The sequence below is a fragment of the Onychostoma macrolepis genome, chromosome 18 (genome assembly GCF_012432095.1).
Source record: "Onychostoma macrolepis isolate SWU-2019 chromosome 18, ASM1243209v1, whole genome shotgun sequence".
In the NCBI taxonomy this organism is placed as follows: domain Eukaryota; kingdom Metazoa; phylum Chordata; class Actinopteri; order Cypriniformes; family Cyprinidae; genus Onychostoma; species Onychostoma macrolepis.
Window position 1 is genome coordinate 4,881,488 of NC_081172.1, and position 27,956 is coordinate 4,909,443.

A 27,956-nucleotide genomic window follows, 5' to 3' on the forward strand; every position below is an offset into this window, starting at 1 on the left:
ACCTTGAGCCAATGTTTTAGTACTAAAGTTAATTATTGTGCATATACATAGCTTTAGTTTATTAATTTGGAAAGAAATAAAAAAGTGTTTTGGCTTAACATATGACACACAAACCCGTTTGAAATATTTATTTGTTTGATATCTGATTTTAAAGCCCAACTCTGACAACAGATAACAGGTACAGTATTGCATTTTACCAAAAAAAGAAAGTAAAAAGAAACCACCAGCATCAGTATACATTAAAAAGGCATTTGACTAAATGACAACAGACCTGTGCTCCAGTTTCACACCATGGACAGATGCTCAAGGCCGAACATAACACAAAATATTGTACCAGTTCATAACGTACAGTATGCGTTTGTGTTTTTGGGTACATGAATACATACAAGAGCTGAAAAGAAAATAACCCAACAACAGAAACATGGATTTCACACTGCAAGTTGTGATGCATCTATTTATTCAGCTATAGGGGATATGAAAATAACAAAGAATGTGAGAATTACAATCACAAATTGTGACTCTCTTATAAAAACTCAGTTCCCTTCTCGTTCATGTTCTGCTAATGCAAACGACAAATCATTAACAGCAGCAAAACTAGTTAAACCCGTCTACGGTGTCTGACAGGTCAACTAAACATCTAGACATCGGGGGGGAAATGCCTGGACCAGATTACACACAAAAAGTGGTTATTACAGACCTGTATGTACGCGGAAGACGAGATAAAGGGGGGTTAGTGTCTTACCTTTTATTTCTAGCAAAGACCTCACTGCTATTCCGCAACTAAGTGGCAGTATTGAAGTGCTGAATTAAATTGAACCACAAATATGAATGAAGTAATGATGAGAAGTGAGAAAGAATTCAGTCTCAGTGAGGAGAGAATAGAACCCTGTTATCCTTAATGGGAGAAAGACGGAATATTAAAGAAAATATTTGGCAAAAAAATTTAAATAAATATGAATTACATTCAAGCACAGAGCCTTGTACTGATCGACTGACATTTCCTTTCTGGTCTCGCTCTTTAGTCTCATTGTACTAACACACTCGCAAAAACATCTGCAATTTTAACCTACACAACAAACGACTTGTAAACTCAAAAATGCACATAGACCAAACACCGACCGAGGGCTCTCGTTATCGTACCACCACTAACATCCCCATTGCATTTGGTATCAAAATCAAGTTTTCAAAAGTGCAAAAACAAACTAAAAACACACCGGGCCTCTTCAAACATTCACACACACTCGCTCTCACCAACAGTTTGTGTGCCTGTGTGCACATTTCAAAGCTACATTACTAATAGAAAAGAAAACCAACCTAAGAAATACTATTATTGCTATCTCTCTAGATTCAGATGGACACTGCAGTGTTCTAGTGTTTTGCTAGTAATTAAGTCATAAAAATATAATATTAAGTGTACATATCGTAAAGAATACACATTGACAATTCTTACTAAGACCTGACAGTGATATAGGAAGATGTGATTAAAGATATATGTGCACGTGTTTAACACTGATGTGTCATTCTCTGATATTTCAAGGCACACGCGCCCTCGGTTCTTCTTCTTTTGCACACAGACTCGCTCTGACACACGACGTTCACCTGAGTTCGTTCGGATACCAACCACAGACACAAGAAGAATCAAACGGCCTTACATAAACATGTTACAAGGGATAGTTCACTCAAAAATGTAAACTGTCATCATTTACTCACGCTCAACATGCCTTTTTACTTTATGGAGCATAAAAAGAGACGTTGGTCTATATACGACTTGTGCGCTGAATTCTGATGTGGGAGGAAAACAACGAAATTGAAATGGTCATTTGCTGAAAATGAACAAATCAGCTATAAAACAATGCGCAAGGTTAAGCAAATTGTTTTGACCAATCAAGATGCAGCAAGCCTAAATAAATGCAAATGAGATTTAAATACCATGATGGAGGGAATTTTTTCAGACACTGTTCCACAATATTTTAGTCCATTTTTTTGTCATAATGGTTGCATTTTTGTCTTTGTTGAAACTTGACAGTATAAATTACCATCCGCTTACATTCTTTGAAAAAGAGCTGCATGAACATTCTATTAAATTATCTTCTTTTGTGTTCTTTAGAAGAAAGTCATTCATGTTTGGAACAACATGATGAGTATATTTTTACTTTTAGGTGAACTATCCCTTTTATATTGAAGCTCGTTTCTTCCACAGAATTAAAAAAATAATAATTTTGATTTCTTCCCCTCAGAACGGCGCAATTCGGAGTTTATAGCTTGCAATTTTTCATCTCAACATAATTTTTTTATTCTGTGGTGGAAACAAGCTTCCATACTTTTATAGAAAAACAGCTTGCAACAAAACAGAAATATTGAGACCTGCTCCCAATTATTTTTGTTTGTGTGGATGACGGGCGGAGCTGGAAACATAAGTGCTGTGGAAACAAAAGTGCAAACAAATCAGTACTGAAATCAAATCAGTACCGGGCCCAAGGGCTACAGCAAACAGAGAGATCGATCAAGACAGAGCACACACACTCATACACACACACACTCATACACACAGACTTGATCTCTTGCCTGTTCTAAGTGGAAAATACTGGTTCAGAAACGTAAAAATAACACTATAAATCACACTTGTAGATGTACCAAGCATATTTACGCATACGTGAGAATTCACCCGTGGATGTGCATTATATTCTAGTTCCACAACACTCAACAAACACACACACACAGACTGTAGTGGGGTTGCTCTCACATGGTTCAAAGGTCAGTGTTCCCAACAGTGAAGATGTCTTCATTAGGGAAGACAGAGATCAACTAGAGTACCGCTTATGCTCAAACCAAAAAGACCCACGTAACTATACGGCAGACCAATGGAAACGGCAAATGCCAGAGGGAGAGGAAACGTGTTTGAAAACAGGAAGCCACAGCCTTTAACATTTGATGGAGGATGGAGGCGAGCGGTGGGTGAAATGCTGTTACATCGGGCCGTTACTACTGGAGTTGCCCCTGCAGAACGAGACAAAGCAATATTTAGACACTTTAACTACATGTCCAGTAATTTCCAGTGGAAAGACACTCACTTCTGCTCCTTGGGCGACTGAGTACCAGTGATGCTTCCTGTTGCTATGACATCTGTTGCTCTGGCATTAGTGTCACTGAAAGACAGTGGAAAGAACATTACTGTGTATATAAATCTTTCCGTGACGTCTCGAGTCAATATGCAAATTTTTAACAATTTAATAATGCTTAGATGTAATGCAATAATGTTTATTAGTTTATAAGTTTTACCTGATGAAGACTGCCTTCTCATTTTTTGCATCTACACTGAGTTTAACATTGTCCTTGGCATTGGCTGTGGCGACGCTCTCTGTGATGATGTTGGTTCGGTCCTCCTCTTCCTCACTGTCTGACCCACTGGAGCTGCTGTCGGACGCCACCAGCGGAGCCTTCCTCGTCCCACACACACTCCACACACACGCTGACGAGCCTTTAACTTACACAAGACACATGAGCTGATGTTAAGATACCATTTCAAGTGCATTTAGAACAAATAACCAAAAGTACCGCAAATACCTAATAAAAATATTACTATTACTACTATTATTAAATATATATAAGGTAAATACTAATAATAACAATTATTATTATTAACACCAAACCTTTATAAGCATCTTGCATAGAAAATTAACATTATTATGGCTAACAGCATTTAGAGGAGAAAATGAATTTATTTATTTATTAAATTTATTTTATTAAATTAAATGTATTTATTTTGCATTTATTTTATGAATGTATTAAACTTAAACATTACATTTTATTAATAATTTTAAAAATAGTGATTATTATTATAAACATTATTATTATTATTATTATTTCTACTAAAATTAATAATAATGCAAAACATTTATAAGTATTTTGCATTCTTGCATAAGAAACTATTCTTAAGACTACAGGCAACGAGATGGGAAAATTAATAAAATTAAAGATACATAATTACATCAACTACATAAAATTACATTATTTTATTAATATTAGTAGTAGTATTAATAATAAAACAATATTTATGATAAAATTTAAATTATGATATATTTAAATAAAATTTATGATAAAAGTACATTTGGAACAAAATATCATAATCCCCTAGCAATAAATATATTTATTATTAAATATTTCCAAGTTAATAATATTACTATTATTAACAACAACAACAACAACATTTTAAAAGCATCTTACATAGAAATTAATATTCATATGGCTAATAACATTTAGAGAGAGAAAATAATTTATTAAATTCAAATATTGCACAATTATATTATTATTTTAATAAAATATCTATAATTTTTTTTTTGCAAAATGAAAGATGCTTATAAAAGTTTGGTAACACATTACATAGTTAAGCCAGGGTGTTTATTTGTTGAGCATTAGTATAAAGAGGAATGATCCAAAAAAAGAAAAGAAATTAATAATAATAATAAATTATTATTATTATTTTTTTAAGTGCTGTCAAACAATTAAATCGCATCCAAAATAAAAGTTTGTTTACATAATTCATTATGTATATGTAAATACAAACACATATAACTTATTTTTCTTAAATATATACAGATATATATATTATGTAAACAAAAACTTTTATTTTGGATGTGATTAATCGTTTGACCGCACTAAAATATATATATATATATGGCATAAGCGAGTAAGCGACTTACTCTCTTCATTTTGGCTCGGTTTGTTTGGATTTTCTGAGTCCACAGGTGAACTGCATCTGGGTCCTACATCTGAACTGCAGAACATGAGAACGTTAAGCACAGTGTCTGAATGACATGACAATACACAATATCAAGTCAAACAAAGTCCCTCCCTCACCAGCAGAAGGGCTGAAAGTCTGTGAAAGTCGCCCATCCCTTCTCCTCCGTCTCACTGAGCTGGGCTGTAGAGCTCCCCCACACGCTGGAGCCTGTATCCATCGCGATACTCGCAAAATCCCGACAGCTGAAGTCGTCCTCAAAACTCGCTATCCATCCAGGACCTGATGAGTGATATTCATCTTTCCAGTCAGTTATTATATTGGATCAGCTGTCTAGATCTAGATTGTGTGAGCTGTGAACGTACTTTGCGGATCGCTGGACTGCTTGTCCATTTCCTGGTTCTTGGTATTTTCTTGAGTTTGTTTGGTCTCTGGAAACCACTCCATGTCAGGTGACCCCAGACGTCTGCGAGAGCCACCATCCGCCTCGCTCTTCTGAGCATTTGTCACCAGTCCAAACCTAACGAAGATGAACAGCAGTCAGAGCAATGGCTGTTTTGTGTATCAGTATGTGTGTGTGTGCTTTATGAACCTGCTTCTGGCTTTCACTTGTGTTGCATAGTTGATTTCTTTATCCTCCCAAATATCTTCCTCCTCCTCAGCATCATCAAATGGCCTGATTCGCTCCTTCGTGCGAGTCTCAAAAATGGCAGAGCTCGCCTGAGAGATGAGAAAAAACAGGAAGGGTAAAAGGAAAAAAACAAAACTTAAGAATACAGAACAAATAACAAAGAATTGGCATTAAGTAATACTCACCCCCTCATCCACCAGGTTAAATTTGATCTCTGTGATTCGATCGAACGTGGCGCTGCACGAAAAACAGACACAGAAACTTACATTTAAACCTGTATCAATAAACAATTATTAAAATTAAATTACTGGACATCATGTAACCATGTTTGTATGAAGCACCAAATGTAAACCTTTTTTTTCTAATTATGGAAGATTTACAGTAGTTAAACTATAAATTTAAGAAAAATGTTTTTTATACAATTATAAATCTAACATCTACATGAATTTTATATTTTTACATATTTTAATAATTCATAATTATTTATTTAACTATCTAAACCAGGGAATCACCCGATGCTGCCGTCATGGTCTCCGAATTCATCGTCATTCAGTCCAAACTGATCAACGAAGTTTGCCGTCATCTGCTGGATCTGATAATCTGAGAACACCTGTGTAAAGAGCAAGATGCTCGTTAAAGGTGATTTTCAGATTGTTATTTTTGAAGTGAAAATACTCTCTACGATTGTCTTTGTGTGAAATCTTACCAGGTCTGCTGTGTTCTTCTTGTTAGTTTCTGTTAGCGTTTCATTCACAAACTGCTCCCAGCGTGCTTTATAGTCCTCTGGTAGCTCTGTCATACACAAACATACCAAATATTTGAAGATAAAGAATTTGTTTAAGAATATAATATGTAAATCACACACAAATCCACCCTAAAACACTCCCGGTGTGCGAGTCAGCTACCTTTTATTAGCTGTGCAATTTGGGTCTGTTCCTGTTCTCTCTCTGCATTCTGCACCACTGTGTTGGCAATCCTGGTCAGATGACCCATATAGCCTTTTCTCATGCCTCCAGCTTCCCTATAACACACACACACACGGACAGATGCTTTTATTACTATACATGTAATATAATATACAAATACTCAACCAGCATATTGACTCCTCGGCTCACGTATATTTTAATTTGTCCTTACTGTGTTTTGTCATTTTCCTCCCAAGCATCCAAAATCCTCTGAACCAGCCTGCAGTCCTTCAGCAGCTGCACACACACAATCATATCACAATGTACACATATTTCACAAGATGCTTTTTCATTTCTGACAATTAATGCCATAGGCAGAACAAATGGAATAACTTGTGTAGAAGTGAAACTCCAAGCAAAATATACTATTATCAAAATAAATATATATATATTTTATTTACCTAAAGACCCTGGACAACAAAACTTGAAATTGAGATTTATACATAATCTAAAAGCTGAATAAATAAGATTTCCATTGATGTATGGTTTGTTAGGATCAGACAATATTTGGCCGAGATACAACTATTTGAAAATCTGGAATCTGATGGTGCAAAAAAAATCTAAATATTGAGAAAAACACCTTTAAAGTTGTCCAAATGAAGTTCTTAGCAATGCATATTACTAATCAAAAATTAAGTTGAGATACATTTACGGTAAGAAATTTACAAAATATCTTCATGGAACATGATCTTTACTTAATATCCTAATGATTTTTGGCATAAAATAAAAATCGATAATTTTGACCCACACAATGTATTTTTGGCTATTGCTACAAATATACCCCAGCGACTTAAGACTGGTTTTGTGGTCCAGGGTCACATATATACAGTGTGTACGGAAAGTATTCAGACCCCCTTACATTTTTCACTCTTTGTTGTATTGCAGCCATTTGCTAAAATCATTTAAGGTCTTTTTTTTTTTTTTTTCTCATTAATGTACACGCAGCACCCCATATTGACAGAAAAACACAGAATTGTTGACATTTTTGCAGATTTATTAAAAAAGAAAAACTGAAATATCACATGGTCCTAAGTATTCAGACCCAGATTTAAGGGGGTCTGAATACTTTCCGTACCCACTGTATATATATATATATATATAATATTATTCTATTTGACACATTATGTATTACTATATATGACTATACTTAAATAATAGAGAATACACTATTAAAAAGTGAGGGTCATACTTACATGCTTTATCATGTCACAGTGTGGGTACATGTCAGATTTGTCTGAGTTTTGTGTGTCTTGTGTTTCCAGCTGAATCTGATCTGGACTGTCGTTTGTTTTCCCGTTCGGTGTCGTCTGGTTAAGGATGGCAGAGACACAATGCTCTACTTGGATGTGTAGGAAGTTATTCCAGGAGAATTTGAAAAACAAATCCTATAGAGAGAAATTGAGAAAGCGTAAGAAAGAGCATTAAGAATGCTCACCAAGGCTGTGTTTATTTGACCAAAAATACAGTAATTTGTTTGTTTGTTTTTTTTAATTAAAAAAATAATTTTCTGTAACATATTCTAAAATGTAATTTATTTCTGTGATGCAAAGCTGAATTTTCAGCATCATTACTCCAGTCTTCAGTGTAACACGATCCTTCAGAAATCATTCTAATGTGCTGATTTGCTGCTCAAAACACATTTATTATCAATGTTGAAAACAGTTGTGCTGCTTAATTTGAGAAAAACATGATACTTAACTTTTTTTGTCTTGTCTGATAAATAGAAAGTAAATAATTTGCAAGTTTTGTAACAAATATCTTTACTGTCACTTTTGATTAATTTAAATCATCCGTGCTGAATAAAAGTATTATTTCTTTAAAACTTTTGAACAGTAGTGTAATTTAAAAAAAAATAATAATAAATAAAATAATTTCTTACAACACAAAAATTAAACTATTAACATTATCTTGAAAATACTGTTTGAAGAGTCTTAGTATCCAGAAAGATTAAAATGTAACATTTTAAATTTAAAAAAATGATAGGACCTAAGAAAGAAAACATTTTATTTATTTGTTGACTAGACTAAGAATGACTAATACCAGCAGCAGGTTGATCATGTTCAGCTGGCAGAGCTCGAGGTGGATTCTGGGAGCTCTGGTGTACAGAAGAGCAGCCATCAGTTTGGATGCATGCAGTCGTGCGTTGCCAAACGGCTCCTCCAGAACACCCATCGTGGTCAACATCACACATTTCTGAGCACAGAGAGTCGAAACATCCTCAGTGTGACATCTTTCAGTGATTTCATTTCATTTTTAAGACTTGTTATATAACTGCAGGAACAGACCAACCTTGGGTGGGTTTAACAGAAGGTGGTGGAAGTGCTTTAGATGTGGCTGGATGCCCATTAAAATGCTGTTGTTTACAGTGTAAGACTTTTCCAATCCCTGAGAACACGGGTCAGTCACCTGCTCAACACTGTTACACACCAACACACACGCTTTAGTAACAGTGAACATGAGATGAAATGTCTGTGTTTGTGCTACTCACCCTGGTCTACGAGTTTCCAACAGTGCGAGTAAAGCTTGAGTTCCATTGACAATGCACACGTCACTCTTTTCTCCTTCAAACATGTTCTTCAATAGGGCCTCAACATTCTGCTGTCTGAAACACAGACACATACAGCAGCTGAATTTAGCATTACATCACTTGCTCACCAATGGTTCCTCTGCAGTGAATGGGTGCCGTCAGAATGAGAGTCCAAACAGCTGATAAAAACATCACAATAATCCACAAGTGATCTACACCTCTCCAGTCCATCAATTAATGTGCCCCTATAATGGGTTATGAAAGGTTCATATTTTGGTTTTGGGAGTCCCCAACAAATGGTTGACATGCATGCAAGGTTAAAAAACACTTCTTTTGTGTTTAATAATATGCATTTATTTTTACCCTATTTGCTCAACGACTCCCAAACGGTTCGCTCAACGATTCATTTTTCCAAACCCCTCATTTGCGTGACGCTAATCTGCGGTGATTGGTCGATTTCTTCATGCTTGTAATGCCTGATAAAGCAGCATTTGTGTGTACAGCCGTTACCGGGGAAACAGCTATTTTTACTGCTCCAAAAGCCGCACCTAGTGGCAAAGAATGAATTTGCATTTTCATTCAGACCAACGTGAAAATCGATCAAGTTTTCCCAGGTCTGCGCGCGCAAAACGCTAATGTTTCATGTTGACCTCAACATGAAACAGCTTGGGATTCGTTTTAAAAACGACTATGATTCAGAGTCGACGCTTTCTTTGAAAGTGCACTGTGTATAAAGTTATTGTCTCTCAAGATTTAAAACTTTGCAGGATATTTTCAATCACTTAGAGCTGTGTGAAAGGTCATTTTCAAAAATCCATAATAGGGGCACTTTAACATTCTTTAAAGTTAGACACTTTTAACTTTAAACCATCACTTCTGGGTAAAATACAAGTCCTCTATTTATAATTTTTTATTTTTTTTTGGTGACAAAAATAGTCTTTTCTGTATCAGGAGGAAAAGAATGCATGAAACAAGCAGAGTTTACAAGCACAAACATGGCTAAAAAAATACGTTGGTCAATTTTGATGTTTCACAAGACTAGTTGTGTAGATTACTTGTGGATTTTGTGACGTTTTCATCAGCTGTTTGGACTCTCATTCTGACGGCACCCATTCACTGCAGCGGATCCATTGGCGAGAAAGTGATGTAATGCTACATTTCTCCAAATCTGTTCCAATGACGAAACAAACTCGTCTACATCTTGGAAGGCCTGAGGGCGAGCACAGTTTCAGATCATTTTCATTTTTGGGTGAACAGTTTCTGAACCATTCCTAGACAAAGTCTGGTCCACTTTGCTGCTGATTCCGACAGACAACCGCCCACTTAGACAGCAAGACACCATCTAGCTGACATGAAAAGTGACCAAGCACAGTTTGCAGTGAAAGGGATGACACACACACACACTCACAGCTCTAGTGTTGTGAGCAGAGGGTCGGTCTCTGATGTCTCCTGCAGCAGACTGGCCTGATCTCTGCTCAGACGGATGATGTCACACAGCGTCTGAGATGCGTTTGACTGCGTCTGTGAACACATAAACACATTTATGAATATACTTCATAAATGTATATTCATGTAGATTCATATTTATTACTATATATTTGAAAGATGGAATTAAATATTTTTGTTGCATGAGGACATTTTCAGTACCAAGATCAAAAACCTAGCATCACTAGTCTTCATCAATGCTTCACTCTAGGTATTAAACTTTGCAGATGTAAAACTGCAGTGACTGACCTCACTGTCGCTGTGAGGGTGTATCAGCTCAATGAGTCTCTGGATCAGCCTCTGTTCATTCAGCCACTGAAAACATCAAATCAAATACACACACACACAGACACAGGCATTTCTTTAGTTTTGAGCACTTAAAATATGAATTAATCTACAAATTAACTACAATGAGTTAAACAAGTCTTTAAATATTATATGTACACTACCATTAAAAGTTTGAAATCAGAAAAAAATACTACAAGTTTTTTTTTAAATAAATGCTGTTCTTTTGAACTTTGTATTCATGAAGGAATCCTGAAAAAATAAAATGTATCATGGTTTCCACAAAAATATTAAGCAGCACAACTGTTTTCAACGTTGATAAGAAATGTTTCTTGCTTCTCAGTAAATCAGCATATTATAGAATGATTTCTGAAGGATTGTGTGACACTGAAGACTGGTGTAATGAGTATATACATTATAATAGAACACAATTCTTTTAAACTGTAATAATATTTAACAGTATTACAGTTTTTACTGTATTTTCTGATCAAATAAATGCAGATTGATGAGCATAAAATGCTTCTTTCAAAAGCATTAAGAAAAATCTTACAGAATTCAAAATTTTTAAATGGTATATAATAAAGCTATATAATAAATGATGTATAAAACGCTATTAAATTAGCCTAAAATTGCATTTGCAATAGGGTTGGGCCGATAGACGATCAGACATCGCGATGTTGAGCCGACATTGTGATCCCAATTAAATAAATGGTGAGAGAATAAGTGTAAGAGAGTTTATTTTTTACAAAGCCAAAGTGTCCACTAAAGAAACACCTATAAATGAATCAGCAGGTCGTGTGCACTCACAGTAAGCACTTCCTGTCTGAGAGAGACTGGCTCCACGCTGCTAATGAGACGCAGCACCAGATCCATCATGGCCGACGTGTCCAAGTGTTTCAACACCTGCCCTATGAAATCCTCCTTGTTCTTTAGGAAACCAATCACCTGATAAATAATGTAAATGAGCAAAAAGCTGAATGAAAATTTGCAGAAAAACAGATTTTCACATGAAAAAGAGAGACATGTTTGCGCACCTGCTCTGTCTTGCGGGTGATGAGGTTGCCGAAGGCCTTACTAAAGAAGGAAGCCAGTAGAGGATTCAGCGCCGACTTCTGCACTAGGAAACTATAGAGTGTGTTCATCAGAGACTCATCTCCACCAACTTTATCGTTGATGAGGGACACGTCGCATGTCAACAACTCACATGCTACATTAGCATGCCTGCACGAGAGACAGAGAGAAAGAACAATATATGACAAGTGGATGATTGATATATATCGCAAATAAATTCAGTATACAATGCAAATTTAATGGCAGCACATGAAAGAATGCATCTACATTTATATTACATCATATTTACTCAAAATTCACTAAAGATATTTAGGAACTGAAAATGTGTGTTATCCATTAATGAGATTGTCTGTAAATTTGCGAATGGACAAAATAGAGTTAACACTACCGTTTAACATCCAAGTGCAATAATCAGCCAAGCCGATAATCTCAATATGGCCAAAAATCGTTGTTTAATGGTCAAATTATGACTGTTTAATAAGCCTGTCTAATGACTCCCAGAGGGCCAAATCAGTATTGTTATCGTTAACTAAAACTATTATTAATTGTTTCCAGTAATTGAAATAAAATAAAACAAATACAACTGAAAAACTTACAAATTAAACTTAAAAACAGAAGTTTAAGTAGAAGTAAACTTACTATAAATTAAATTCAATTAAATTAATTCAAGCAAGAAGAAATATAAAAACAAAACTAAAACTAATAAAAAGGAAAACGCTAAATTAGCAAAACTTAAATTAAAATGAACAGAAACCGAAAACATAATAATAATAGCTAAATATATTTTTGCATGTAAATAATACAAAAATAAGACTGGACCAAATATTATTTAAATATTCAGACTAGCTAATAAGTTTAAAATGAACATAAAATCAATCAATAAATAAATATTTTAACACATTTATTATATTAAAATGGCTAAACATCAGCTGTTTAATTAGACTAGATCATTTTAAAATGCCCAAATATCTGTTCCAAGTAATCAGCCTGCTACACAATCTATAATTGGCCAAATATCCGCTATCTAATCGGCCTGTCCAATAATCTCAAACTGGCCAAATATTGGTCAATTAATTGAACTGAGCATTACTTTTTCTCCATCACAGGCAAAGTTTCAAATCATTTTTTTAGAGCAGCTCAGAAAGTGTTGATAATCCAGACAGTCTCTCCACTCACTTGTAGCGCAGTTTCTCCTCCCGGTCAGCAGGGGGCTCGTGCGTGATGAGGTTGAGGAGCTCCAGCATGCTGCTGTCCCGGGTGAGGAAGAGGAGGAGGCGCTGATTCTGGGCCTTGCACTCCTGCAGCACATCTTCTTCATCCAGCAGCTCCTGTAGGGTCACGTCCTCCTTCTCCAAGAGCTTCTCAATCTGAGAGGAGTTGTGCAGGTCGAACTTCCAGAACATAACTGCAGCTTACAGACGAAAGAGAGAGAGTCTGAGACAGAAAAAGAGAGAGAGAGAGTGAGAGTGAGAGTGTTACTCAAGCATATCAGAAAAACAAAGCAAGCTGATGTTTCACAGGGTTTGCCCGTCACCGACTTATTCACTACACTCTTGGTTAGTCAAAAACGTCGATATAGAAAATGCATAATGCACCAGAAGAGAGCAATGCATAAATAATGCACAGTAAAATGAACACCTACAGTATAAATAAAACATATTCAGAGCAGCACATACAGCAACTATTAAACATAAGCGAGTCAGCTGTAATTAAACTCTTGATGAGCAGCTTGAGAATCAATTGCATCGGTCAATTTAAAACTATTAGCTGATCTGATTTCATTTGCCTTCAGGTTTGGCTGTCCCTGGACTTGTATACATCATCAAATATTACATGGCGTAGGATTGTGTGTATAATACTTAAGCTGATCACCATATTAATACCGCTGATATTGTTTACAACACAGCCCTGCATCACGAACAAAAATGTCTTAGGCCTAATATTGCCTAATTTGATGATACAGAGTTACAAATATCAATAAAAACTTTCACAAAATAACAGTAGCGTTTTCAAATATGAAATATATATATATATATATATATATATGAAAAAAGTGTGTTCCCAAAGGTTTCAGTTTTAATGACAAAATAGGTATTTAAAATGTATAACTAACTAATAATCTGCAAAGGAGTGTAAAATATATTCAAATAGTCCATTCAATGTCAAATAGGCTAATTATAAGTTTATAAATAAATTTTCAGTTGCTGTTTGATGTAGTAAAACATCCACAGATGTAGCAGAAAACATCTGACTGGGTCATGTTTGCATTTTCTTGTCACCGGCCATAATTCTAACCTTGAAATTAGGATTAGGCTTAAAATAATGTCTTAAGAATCATTCATGTGAAAATCGGCTGAGAATTGAACAAATAATTCTAAACTGGTTCAGACTAAACTGGCAATTTTTCTGCTTGTTAAAGGATAATACAACACTTCACCTTACAAATGGTTGTCGATAACAAAAATGCTACAAATTGCATTATATTTAATGAGAAAGCCTGACATGCTTGAGAAAAACAAACGATAGATATTTTTGGAATCAGCACCTTAAAATTAGTAAGAAACAAGTATTGGATTTCATTCAGCAAATACGATGTAGGGCGGTGTCATGTGTAAAATACTTAAGTCATGATAATAATGCTGGTTTTGCTTATAATTCACCCATAGAGAATGTTAAGCAGTAATTACCTTCAGTCAGATGGTGTGTGTCCTTAGTTGGGATGCAGAGACCAGTTTACACACATTGGTTTACTAGACTCAGTGGTCAGTGGTCATATAACCCATCCATCCGCAAGGCTGCCTCACATTACAACACAGGCACCTTTAGGGACAAAGACAAGTCATCAAGACATGACCAGTGAGACGAACAGTCCATCAGATGAGAGCTGAGGAAAGCATGCCATGCACACTTCATTTAAGCCACATCACGGTTCTGTAATACGACTAACAGTCACGCTGAATAAGCTCTTGTTCAAATGCACATGAAGGTGTTCACTCACACACACACACACACCATGTTCCTTTTTAGTCTTTTAATGGGATTAATCAGCGGATATGAGGTCAGTTGCCAGACTAAACTACATCTAACAGTGTCACAGACCATTACTGCACCAAATCTATTACAACACACTTATAAAGAAAACACTCACAAAGACTGAGCACAAACTCAGAGCTGAGCATAACTATAAACAATTATATGCATTATTGAAATCTCCATTTTTATTGTTATTAATTTTTATGACTTTTTCAGCACTGGATATCACATTATTTCAGGGTAGACAGAGATGATAGATTGACAGACAGACAGACAGAGCAACAGAATGATAGAACGATAAAACGATAGATAGAACAACAGATAGATAGATAGATGGACAGAAGGATAGATAGACAGACAGACAGATAGATAAAACATTAGAACAATAGATAGAACGATAGAAAGACAGCAACAGAATGATAGAACGATAAAACGATAGATAGAACAATAGACAGAATGATAGATAGATAAAACAATAGAACAATAGATAGAACGATAAAAAGACAGCAACAGAATGATAGAACAATAAAACGATAGATAGAACAATAGACAGAATGATAGATAGATAAAACAATAGATAGAACGATAGAAAGACAGCAACAGAATGATAGAACGATAAAACGATAGATAGAACAATAGACAGAAAGATAGATAGATAAAACAACAAGATAGAACAATAGAAAGACAGCAACAGAATGATAGAACGATAAAACGATAGATAGTACAATAGACAGAACGATAGATAGATAGATAAAACAATAGACAGAACGATAGAAAGACAGCAACAGAATGATAGAACGATAAAACGATAGATAGAACGATAGATAGAGATAAAACAATAGATAGAACGATAGAAAGACAGCAACAGAATGATAGAACAATAAAATGATAGATAGAACAATAGACAGAAAGATAGATAGATAAAACAACAAGATAGAACGATAGAAAGACAGCAACAGAATGATAGAACAATAAAATGATAGATAGAACAATAGACAGAATGATAGATAGATAAAACAATAGATAGAACGATAGAAAGACAGCACCAGAATGATTGAACGATAAAATGATAGAACAACAGATAGAACGATAGATAGATAAAACAATAGAACAATAGATAGAACGATAGAAAGACAGCAACAGAATGATAGATCGATAAAACGATAGAACAACAGATAGAACGATAGATAGATAAAACAATAGAACAATAGATAGAACGATAGAAAGACAGCAACAGAATGATAGATCGATAAAACGATAGAACAACAGATAGAACGATAGATAGATAAAATAGAACAATAGATAGAACGATAGAAAGACAGCAACAGAATGATAGATAGATAAAACAACAAGATAGAACGATAGATAGAAGCGATAGATAGAACGATAGATAGAAGCGATAGATAGATAGAACAATAGATAGAACGATAGATAGATAGAACGATAGATAGATAGAACAATAGATAGAACGATAGATAGATAGAACAATAGATAGATATAGATAGAAAGACAGAGCAACAGAATGACAGAATGATAAAATGATAGATAGATAGATAGATAGATAGAACGATAGATAGAACAATAGATAGCCAGAACGATAGATAAGACAGAATAGACAGATAGATAGATAGCAACAGAATGATAGAACGATACATAGAACGATAGATAGAACGATAGATAGAACGATAGATAGAACGATAGATAGAACGATAGATAGATAGATAGATAGATAGATAGATAGATAGATAGATAGATAGATAGATAGATAGATAGATAGATAGAAAGAATGATAGAATGATGGACAGATAGAACTAAATAAATACAGAATTAGAATATAAATGCTGATGTCTGAATCTATGTATTTATCTAATGTGTAGAACTGGCAAAGTGAGGTCTTTAACATTATGAACAGCAGTGAGCAAATACTAAAGGACTGAAATCACGTGTGTTTGGTGAAATCGGGAGTGCTGCAGAGATCAACATGTGTGTGTGATCAAATCACACAGTCCACGCCTCACACACTCACACTGACGTGTGTGACAGGACTACAGGCATTCGATGACAATCTGAAGACTGTACAATTCTTCTCTTTCCCATGTTATATTTCACTAAATTACACACGAAACGTTTTTATGATAACGACGAGGCGAAATCAAACCCCTCGTTCAAGATCAATGTCAGACAGACACACAGCGGCCTCGCTCAATGTCACTGTCCGTGATCCACCAATCAGAACGCAGAGGCGAGACTCGACACACCAATCGGAACGCTGGGAATTTGCATGCCAGATTACTGGATGTGGCAAAGCATTATAAATGCCTCCACTGCCAAAAGCCTTCAAATCGTATCAAGCTTGTTTGCATAAACAAAAGTAAACATACTCCGGAGCCCAAATAGCACGCCATGGCAATATTACGACGTACAATTGTCTTACCTATCTGATCTCACAGTAAATGAAGACTGTACGTTAAATGAACATACACTTCAAGGTGAAAGGCATTTGTGTTTAACATAATCATGGTATATTTAACCATTGCTCATATGTCACGTGAGTCCATATGCAGGTCATAAACGCTGTTCTGCTGTGTTCATCAGAAACGATCGACCAGAATATACACGCACTGAAACAGCGATAAATAGCACTGCTATGAACTTACCAGTAACACTTGGAGATGTCAGACAAACAGCAGTCTGTGAGCAGAGCCGTTCTGTAGGCTGTCAGAGGGGAAATGTGATGTTTGATTGGCGATGCATCGTCCTGCATCCATAGATCCCCCGATATCCTCCCTCCTTCTGCAGCCCTGCTTCAGCACTGGCCCCTTCAGAGCTTTAAACTGTGAGCAGAAAAAGATTTTGACATTATTTCTCCAGTCAAAATGGCCGACCAGGAGACACGGACGCGCATGCTGTGTGTGTGTGAACGCGCCTGGGCGATCGGTTCAATTTAGTTTTATGAGAACACGGAAGCTCTGCATAATCATTCCTTACATACAGTATTAAAAATATATATCCTCCACTATATTTATTAACATTATAATGTTGTATTAACATTATATATGTTAAATATTTTGTATAAAAATAAGTATATTATAATTTAACTTATTTTAAGAAAAATATACAAACAAAAACATCAAATATAAAATTGTATTTTTTTCCCCAGGTTTTGTAAGATTATAGTCACAACTGTTATGAATATCAATATATTACTATTATATTAGCCTATAGTATATTTGTGGGCCAGTAATGTGTTATGGAGTTACTGTAAATTGTTTTTGAAAGTTTAACCTTTATTCAGTTTACTCATCATCTTTTTTGCATGGATGCCAATAAATGCATGTAAACACAAAAATAAACATTTAATTAAAAAACATTTTTAAATATATACATAAAAACAATCGAAATATTATTTTCTTTAAATTATTTTTTTTTAAGTGAAAAATAGACGTTTAAACTTAACAACAGTTATCAGAACTTATTGTTATGTTTTAGTATTATTTTTGTGTGCAATCATGTAGTTGTATTATTTTTTAAAAAATTTTTAGCTTTCTACTTTTTTTATCTCTTCTTCTTTGTTGGTTGTAATATGTGTCTAAGATGCTCTGTCTTGTTTTTAGGGTGACTTTTTAACATTCTGTCAAGAGTCTACAGATGAAAAATAGCCTCTTTGGCTAATTCTGGCAAATTTACAGCCATGATTATTAATGTGCGCTTACCCCTGTAAACAAATAAACTACACTAAAAAAAACAAGTAAAATTTACTTAATTTTTCTTTTGCAAGTTTTTGCACACATATTTTTTAAAGTAAAATTTAAGTACGGAATTATGTAAAATCTACTTAATTAAGTTATATAAAATCAGCAAAGCAAATAAGTAAATTTAGTTTACCCTACTCAGTCACAGTTTGTAAACTTTACTCAAACAACATAGCACTGAGAGAGAGAAAAAGCCAATAAAGCATGTGGTTCACTTACAATCATGTATGTAAGCAAGTAGACAGCTCATTATTCTTTTTAAGGTAACATGTTTACTCAATACAGTTATTAACTGAATGAACACAGAGACCTCAATACTTGGCACATGATACACACTGTAACAATTAGTGTTTAAGTATGAATGGGTCATTTTGAGTAGAAAATGAACTCCAGATGTCACAAAACAGCAAATTACCTAACCTAAGAACAAAAGCAACCATAAAACAGTGTTAAAACATCTCGAAAACAGCAAAAAAAATGATTACCTTATTAATTATTCATGCCCAAGCGCATGATGGGAACAATGGGATCATGACTTTGATATTTACTCAAACAATCTTTATAAAAATAACAAACAATTACAAGTAAAATATACTTATAAGTTCAAACTTTAAATTCTACAAGCTTAAATTGAGTAATTTGCTATTTTTTTTTATTCTTGCCTGAACTAAATTATTTAATGTAGAAATTACATTTGTTTTTCTGTCCACAAAATCATTATTTTTATCAGTGTAAACAAAAAGAAATTAAATTAAAATCCAGTCAAATCCCCTGAGACTACAGCATGAGAACAGATCATGTAATCAAAACTTTATTTGAGGTTTTAGGCCGAGGCATCATATGACACACACAAAAAAAGCAAAGATATAAAGATATTAACACTATTTCGTAACCAAAAAAAGACTTGATTGTTTATCAATCGCACTGTGGCGCAGGAGAGCAAGCGAGTGCGCGCGCCGGAGCCACAGACTCGGCGGCGCGCACGTGACACCACGCAGCCGGCTTTCCTCTCTATCTCTCTCTCCGCTCCTCCTCGCGCAGCTGCTGCACTGGTCTGCAGACATGGCGAACGTCGCAGACACTAAACTCTACGACATCCTCGGAGTATCTCCGTCAGCCACCGAAAACGAGCTCAAAAAGGTAGAGACGGTCCTTTCTGCCTCGCGCTTCGCAGCGTAACGAAAGCTAGAGACGCGCGTTACGTGAGATGCTGCATGTTGGGGGAGAAACTGGTGTGTTTTGCAGGTTGCTTGCTGCTGGGATCCTCCAGTGTGGCCTTTGCTCGGCTGATTTGGGGAAGGATCTGAAAGATACATAGTCAAATGCGTAGTTTGTTTACTATTCGTGTCGCTGTATTATCGTTAGGCTGAGAGCATCAGCCAGGTGCTGCAGACAGATGAAGGTGTTTCTTGCAGTCCAAGAGCATTACAGTGGACGGAGATGCTTAGCTTACCAGCTACTGTGCTAAACCTGAGCTTTTATCTGATGTGCAATGAGTCAGAGCTGGTTAATGCAATGCCTGTGTCTTGTTTTAGGTATTTCCTCGATGTGAAACCTCGTATTTGTGTTCGGTCCTTTGTTAGAAGGTGATCAGGCTCTGGCCTCGATTCTCAAGTTGTCTGGGTGTTATGTTGGCTTTTTGTTGTTGTTGTTTGATTGTGCGCACACAAAGGATTTCAGAAAGCACAGGCAGACTCAAAATAATGTGGGATATGTGGAGTTATCACACAATGGATACATGAAAGAACTGGCCATGTGAATTCAAAGCCACTAGGTCCGAGAAAAGGCACAATCCATGTAATGTGCTTAGTGAAAAATAGCCTGCTAGGGTTTGGTTCAAGCATGGCTCTGAAATCAGCTTCCTTTGATCAGTCAGATGTTGGGGAAATTGGGGTCTTCGCCTCAGTACTCCCAATCGGGCTTTTCAATGACCCGCATTAGTTTAATATGTAGTCACAGATTAGGAACTGTTAAAGTTATAAAGGTTGTTGATGAAATTTTAAGCAGTATGTCATGTAATATTTCATGTTATGCTAATATACAACTAATACATTAAATAATTTTGAATCAAAAATTCATTTGCCAAAATGCAAGCAAAATTTGAATTGCATAAAATACACACATTTATAGAAAAAAAAAATTGTTGCAGAAACAATTTTCACTTTTGAAATTGCTAGTAATTTCACAAACGGTTACAAAGAAACAGCAAGTAACAAATTGAATTAAATGTCTTTAATTGACAAAAAAATCCTTTTCACAGTGTACAATACATACATTTTAACCGGAAAACAATGCTAAAAATATCCATGTTGTTTGCCAATTGCAAGTTTTTTTTTTTTTTTTTTACATTTAATGAAAAAAATGTATTTGTACATTTTTATTTAATTATGTAATAAGTACTTTTTTAAATAACTTAATAATAAATTAATAATAAATGAAAACATTTAGTACCGACATGCAAGGGTGTTGTAGGTGGTTTCTAGGGTGAATTTGGTCATTGCTAGGTGGTTACTTACTAACTTAGCTAACTCAAAAGAGCTCATCTTCAAGTCTCTGTGATATTACCGTTTCTATGGTGCCTGTGTCTCTTTCAGTGTCAATCTGTGGGAAATTAACATCAAAGTTTCAAACTTAACACTGATTATATCTAATAGTACTGCTGGCCTTATTAAACGTCATTAATTAGTGATGTATTTGTGATTTTTACTTTCAGGCTTACCGGAAATTAGCAAAAGAGTACCACCCTGATAAAAACCCTAATGCGGGTGACAAGGTGAGTTCTCATTTTATCAAAATGTAACTTATGTTCTATTAACATGATGATAATAATTTGACCCGTTTGATTTAGTTTAAGGAGATCAGTTTTGCATACGAGGTATTGACTAACCCGGAGAAGAAGGACTTGTATGACCGATATGGGGAACAGGGCTTGCGTGAGGGTGGTGGTGGCGGAGCCGGAATGGAGGACATCTTCTCTCACATCTTTGGCGGAGGTCTGTTCGGCTTTATGGGCGGCCAGAGCAGCAGGAGCCGGAACGGTGGCCGACGAAGAGGAGAGGACATGATACATCCATTGAAGTGAGTGAATATGAAAACAAAACCTCAGTTTTTTTCCTGCAGAACCTGAGAATAAAAAAATAAAGTACTTGAAGGAAAATATTTTATGCATGACCTATTTTGAAGGGATAGTTCACCCAAAAATAAAATTTTTGTCATTGTTTACTCACCCTCAAGTTGTTCCAAAGCTGTATAAGATTCTTTCTTCTGTTGAACACAAAAGAAGATATTTTGAAGAATGTTGGTAACTAAACTGTTGATGGTAGCCATTGACTTCCATTGTATTTTTTTTTTTCCATATTATGGAAGTCAATGTCTACCGTCAACTTGATGGTAAGTAAATAAATGATGACAGAACATTTTTAGGTGAACAATCCCTTTAAGTCAACATGAAATCAGAATTTATCTTATTAATCTATAATGCCAAATATACACTGCAAATGTGGCATAGATGCGCTTCTGAAGTGGCATAAATGAATTTCCGCAGCATTTACAACTGTATTCTTTGATGCAATGGGCTGAGGTGGGTCCGAACAGGCATAATTTAGTCTGGCTTTTATGCAGCATTACGTCTTCACATAATTTTGAGCAGGCACAGAGCAGCCTTAACTCTGCTGTGTAAAGATACCTTTGTGTATGATTTATCTGTACACATTATTCCAAATGAAAATAAACCTGTTGTGAGATGGCACCATAAAATGCATAAAAAAAAGAAAACCGTTCTTTAAACAAAGGATTTTGAACTTTTTCTTTTTAAATACCTGATAGAGTGTCTTTGGAAGATCTGTACAATGGAAAAACAACCAAACTACAGCTAAGCAAGAACGTACTCTGCAGTGCCTGCAATGGGTGAGTGTGTGTGAGCAGGATTTTATACACTATTTTAGAGGGTTATAACAATTAAGTACAGTTTCGCAAAATATCCTTTTTTTATATGTATGTATATATAAACTTAACCTTTTTCCTCAGTCAAGGGGGTAAAACGGGGGCCGTGCAGAAGTGTGCCACGTGTCGGGGCCGCGGCATGCGGATCATGATCAGACAGCTGGCTCCTGGCATGGTACAGCAGATGCAATCCGTGTGCACTGACTGCAATGGAGAGGGTGAGAATTCATTTTCATTTAGTGAACTCGGATTGTGATTGTCTGAGTACAATATTTTGATGCTTGTTTGCATTTTTAGGTGAAGTGATTCATGAGAAGGACCGCTGTAAAGAGTGTGAGGGCCGTAAGGTGTGTAAAGAGGTGAAGGTCTTGGAGGTGCACGTGGATAAAGGAATGAAACACGGACAGAAGATCACATTCAGCGGAGAGGCGGACCAGTCGCCCAACACAGAGCCTGGAGACATTATACTGGTGTTGCAGGAGAAAGATCATGAGGTAACACGCACACATAATGAGCAGTGTAGAGTCAATAGTAGGACCCTAACAAACAACTATTTTGACATTCTGTTAATTTATTGGTCATTTTGCCCAATGTATTTCCATAGATAATGTGCACACTGAAATCTATAAATGAATTTTATAGTAATCTGTGCAAAAATGGTCTAAAATATAAAGGTAAGAATAAAATTGATAAATTTGTATTATTATTAATGATTATACATTTATAATTTATATTTTAATATATATAAATTATTTATATTTTTAAAAAGTTGAAAGTTTTATATTTTCAATAATTCTAAATAATGCCAAATGATTACATTTAAATGAAATTACTAAATTATTAAATGTAAATGAAATTATTCATAAAAGCATCATTACTTTTGTTGCATACAGGATTTCAAGTTTCAGTTCTAATTAATGTAATTTATAATAATTTATAATTAATATACTTACATTTTGTTGAATCAAATATTATTTTGATTAATAATTGATCTTTATTTCCTGTTGCGCTTTAATTTACACACATGCATGTATTCTTAAAGTACCCCTATTATGGGTTATGAAACGTTCATATTTTGGTTTTGGGAGTCCCCAACAACAGGTTGATATGCATGCAAGGTCAAAAAACACTTTAATTTTCTTATAATATGCATTTATTTTTACCTTATATGCTCAACGATTCATTTTTCCAAACCCCTCCTTTGCATGACGCTAATCTGCGGTGATTGGTTGATTTAATTTGAAGCAGGGTTTGAGCTTTTAACTCTCCAAAAGCAGCACCTAGTGGCAAAGAATGAATTTGCATTTTCATTCAAACCAACGCCAAAATCCAGGCAAAAATCCCAATGTGCATACTGTGCATACTATCCATCCTAAATTCTGTTTTGTAGTAATTTTCAATACTATTTAGGGCAGATAGGGTGGATAGTATGCACATTGGGACGCAGGGCAAGTTTTCCCAGGTCTGTGCGCACAACAAGTGGGAGGGCAATATTTTTCATTTTGAAGTCAACATGAAACGGCTTGGGATTCGTTTTAAAAATTCAGACTCGTTTCAATGATTCAGAGTTGACCCTTTCTTTTGAGAGACAATATCTTTATACATGGTGCACTTTCAGATTTAAAACTTTGCAGGTAATTTTCAAAAATCCATAATAGGGGCACTTTAAATGATAATGATGTAATAATTCACTCACCTTCCACTTGTTCCAAACCTGTATGAGTTTCTTTCTTCTATTGAACACAAAATAAGTTATTTTTAAGAATGTTGGTACCTGAACAGTTGACGGTAGCCATTGACTTCCATAATATGGAAAAGAAATACTATGGAAGTTAATGGCTACCGTCAACTTGAGTAAATTGACAGAATTGTCATTTTTTAGGGTGAACTTTCCCTTTAAGTGTATTTGAAGTGAAGCAAGCAACATTTTAATCACTTTCTGGCAGTTAGCATGTGCCGTTTTTCACAATGAAAATGTTTGCATTGTAAGAATATAACATTTAAGTAAATGTTTGTTTGACAGCACAAATATCTATGATGTCTTTGTTTACAGGGTTTCCGCCGTGATGGAAACGATCTGCACTTGTGCCACAGGATTGGCCTGGTGGAGGCGCTGTGTGGATTTCAGTTCATGCTCACGCACCTCGACGGCCGACATCTCGTCATCAAATATCCCCCTGGCAAAGTCATAGAGCCAGGTGAGCACCATGTTTTGTCAGTGTTTTGTTCATGTTTTTGTAGAATATGCTGTAGGAAATGTTGTTGTGTTCTTGTTGTCAGGTTCTATAAGGGTCGTCCGAGGGGAAGGAATGCCTCAGTACAGAAACCCGTTTGAGAAAGGGGACCTGTACATCAAGTTTGAGGTCCAGTTTCCTGAGAACGGCTGGATCAGCACGGAGAAACTAACGGTGAGTTTTTAACAGTGCTGTTATTGTTAACTAAAATCATTAAAAAAATTCTAAATAAAGCTGAAATTAAATATAAATATTAGATTAAAAAGAGCTTATAATTTGTTTGAGTACTAAAATGTAAAAAATAGAAATATTTAAAAACTCTTTACGACATAGTTACTAAAATTAAATTAAAACTGAAAATAAAAAAATAAAAGCTAATTCAAATATTAATAGTAGTTAATAATTTTTAATAGTATATAAATGATTTATAAAAAATGCGGAAAAACACTGGTTTTCAAAAGTATTCAAATATTGGGTAAAATTGTACATTTTTTTTTAATCTTAGAAGTTTGTTTATACGTCTTTGCATCAGTAGCGTGCCTATGATGCCTTAAAATGCTTTCTAAAGTAGCTTGCTACATCTTGGAACTATTTTCTTGTTATTATAAGATAACTAAAACCAGGGCTTGAATTGAGGGGGGATGGCATCCCCTGGTCGAAAAAAATGACGAAAAGCATCCCCTCTGTAAAACCACCATCCCCTTTGGATTATTCATTTTGTGTATTACGTAAAACTTATCATGCACATGAAATGTTAAAATTCTCTACTTATGATCATTTATGAACTAAATAACGACGATTGGCCAATCAGAACTTGGTACTGTAACAAGCTGCACAAGCAGAAACAATTTCATCATTTTTTGCGCAAAATGGTTCAAGCGCAACTTTTGAAGTTCTTTTAAAATAAGACAACAGAAGCTATGATTTTTCCTTGATTAGAATTTAAAGACATTTTTCTGACATAATGTATGTGTGACTGCGAGGGACTGAGAGACGATAGGAGAGCTGACATTATCCAACTAAAAAAAAAACACGTCTTGTGCGATGAATACCATTATAATACAGTTAGAATGCCCTTATAATTCCAGCAATGAAACAAAAAATACCCATGTATGAGTTTTTACGTTTTTATATTCATTGCACAAGCAATGTACTTTTCTGTATATCAGCACATGTGCGCGATGCCGCAAGCACAATGTGCTATTAGTTTTATACAACCGCGCATAGCAACACGGTGTTTCATTCCGTGAATGAATCAGGTTTTGAACGAATCGAGTGAGCCAGTGACTCAACGGTCTATTCAGATGCTCTCACTTCTTTCTTTTCTATTGAATCAGCCGTTTTGAACGTTTGATCTGAATGATTCAGTAAGTCATTTATTAAAACAGGGACTTGCTGCCACCTACTGGCGGTTTTATTTTCATATTTATTAATCCATGACAGACCTAAACCAGCCAAGGTGCCAGCACAAAAACACATTCAGCAAAATATTGTTTATCGATGTTGACCAAAATACCTCTATTTCAGGCCCCAGAAGGAAAAAAAACCTTATAAATAATAGTTCATTTAATAAGGCTAATTTTTCATTAAATAGAAACCTTTTTAAAAATGAGACCAATTTTGTAATCATTGTGTACAATAGCCACAAGACCCACTGACTAAAACCATAATTCTTTTTCATCTTATTGCCTAGGAAATATTTCTCATTTTAATTTAGTTTAACTTGATGTACTTTTAAAAAAAACCTGAAATTAAAAACTAAATGGACACATAAAAAAACTAACAAACTGACTAAAACTTTAACTGAAATTAAAATGAAAACTCTATTAATAAAAACTTCAATAGTGTACCTGATGAAATGCAGACTTTGGTTGAGTTGCTCTGTTTCTCGTGTGTCTGCTCACGCAGGAGCTGGAGGATCTGTTGCCGTCGCGTACAGAGGTTCCTGTCATCTCAGCTGATGCGGAGGAAGTTGATCTGCAGGACTTTGACATCAGTCAGGGATCATCTGGTGGTCAGCGCCGTGAAGCGTATAACGACAGCTCCGACGAAGAAGGTGGTCCGCATGGTCCGGGGGTGCAGTGCGCCCACCAATAGTCCCAGAATTCTTTGCAAGTTTTTTTGGGGAATTATTACGATTCCCTTTTGTCGGACAGATTCAATCCCCACCTCCACTTTCATCATATAGTGAACCGAACACACACACTTGCAGTATATATAGACATACACTTACACTCATTTACTGCAATCTTACCTACAAGTACACTCATTCATGCACTGATTTAAAAGAAAAGACAAGCATAACTAAAGGCAAAGCAAAATAATTTATTCATTACTACTTCATTTCCATTGTAGACGTTCACAATATATATGCTCTCTGAATATATAAAATTCAGTGTCTGTGGGGAGACAGACTGTGTTGTTTAAGTTATAATTAACACGCACGCACGCACAAATTTGTCAAAGACTGAGGCGTTGTGGAGTTTCCTGGAGTTCAATAAAATGTTCAGACGTGTTTCATTATATACTTGCCAGTGATTCAGGCGCTGTCAGTCATCTTGTACTGGTTTATTTCAATGGCAGGACAGAATAGCATGCATGTAGGCGACACACTCTCTACTGAAATTAATATGAAGCAAACCAAACCCAGAAGTGTTTTAATGTGCTTACCGTCTATGATAAAGGTATACGAGTCATGCAACTTCTTATTTGCCAAAGAAACACCAATCTTCTTAAAAGATCAGCAGCCAATGTGTGCATGCATTGTAAGCACTATTATAAACCTGAAGGGGGCGGCATTCATCATTGGCAATTAGGAAAGTGTTTGAACCGTGAATACAAGTTGCTGTCGTTCAAACACAGTTACTTTTGTGCTCATACATCAATAAAGTGGATGAATGTTTTGACTGTGTGCTGTATGTTTGTAGAAATGGGTTTGAATATGCACTAGTGTCCTTCTTCAGTTTCTGTCATGCGTTGAGCTGTGGGCGCAAGGAGCTCTTTAAACCCAGCCGTGTTTCTAGAAAAACAAAATGTTAAATGTTTTAGCTGTTTTTCTTAAAAGACCCTCACTTAGTTTCAAACTCAGGATTTTCTTTATCCACAAATGGAGAAATTTAGTAGAATGTCGATGCTGCTCTTTCAATCACTGCAAGTTGATTCGAACAAGCCTATTTCTGTCATGTTAGAATTTGGACTTTTATCATAATTTTGACTTGTCATAATTATGACTTGCGTAATTACCATTTATCAAAGCACTTTTTTTTTATGCAGCAGAAATGGGTTTTCATAGG

The 27,956-nt window shown here is 35.4% G+C and overlaps 2 protein-coding genes across 2 annotated transcripts; one reads left to right on the forward strand and one right to left on the reverse strand.

The window, feature by feature from the left end:
• Positions 1 to 113: 113 nt before the first annotated feature.
• On the reverse strand, positions 114 to 17,646 carry ppp6r2b (protein phosphatase 6, regulatory subunit 2b). The gene is made up of 23 exons (XM_058751220.1): positions 17,393 to 17,646; positions 14,390 to 14,522; positions 12,879 to 13,136; positions 11,666 to 11,852; positions 11,439 to 11,576; positions 10,596 to 10,661; positions 10,270 to 10,382; positions 8,823 to 8,936; positions 8,624 to 8,750; positions 8,375 to 8,527; positions 7,528 to 7,719; positions 6,507 to 6,571; positions 6,275 to 6,390; positions 6,076 to 6,161; positions 5,882 to 5,979; positions 5,555 to 5,606; positions 5,331 to 5,458; positions 5,104 to 5,258; positions 4,858 to 5,020; positions 4,701 to 4,774; positions 3,280 to 3,484; positions 3,072 to 3,146; positions 114 to 2,997 (listed from the first exon to the last, which is right to left on the reverse strand). The coding sequence occupies exons 3-23, from the start codon at positions 13,103 to 13,105 to the stop codon at positions 2,967 to 2,969; spliced, it is 2,565 nt and encodes an 854-aa protein (XP_058607203.1). The 5' UTR covers positions 13,106 to 13,136; positions 14,390 to 14,522; positions 17,393 to 17,646; the 3' UTR covers positions 114 to 2,966.
• A 1,798-nt stretch (positions 17,647 to 19,444) lies between these two features.
• Positions 19,445 to 27,566, forward strand: dnaja2b (DnaJ heat shock protein family (Hsp40) member A2b). The gene is made up of 9 exons (XM_058752203.1): positions 19,445 to 19,627; positions 21,201 to 21,260; positions 21,336 to 21,565; positions 22,313 to 22,393; positions 22,514 to 22,647; positions 22,727 to 22,923; positions 24,483 to 24,627; positions 24,710 to 24,837; positions 26,572 to 27,566. Exons 1-9 carry the CDS (start codon positions 19,550 to 19,552, stop codon positions 26,758 to 26,760), a joined length of 1,242 nt encoding a protein of 413 aa, XP_058608186.1. The 5' UTR covers positions 19,445 to 19,549; the 3' UTR covers positions 26,761 to 27,566.
• Positions 27,567 to 27,956: the final 390 nt, after the last annotated feature.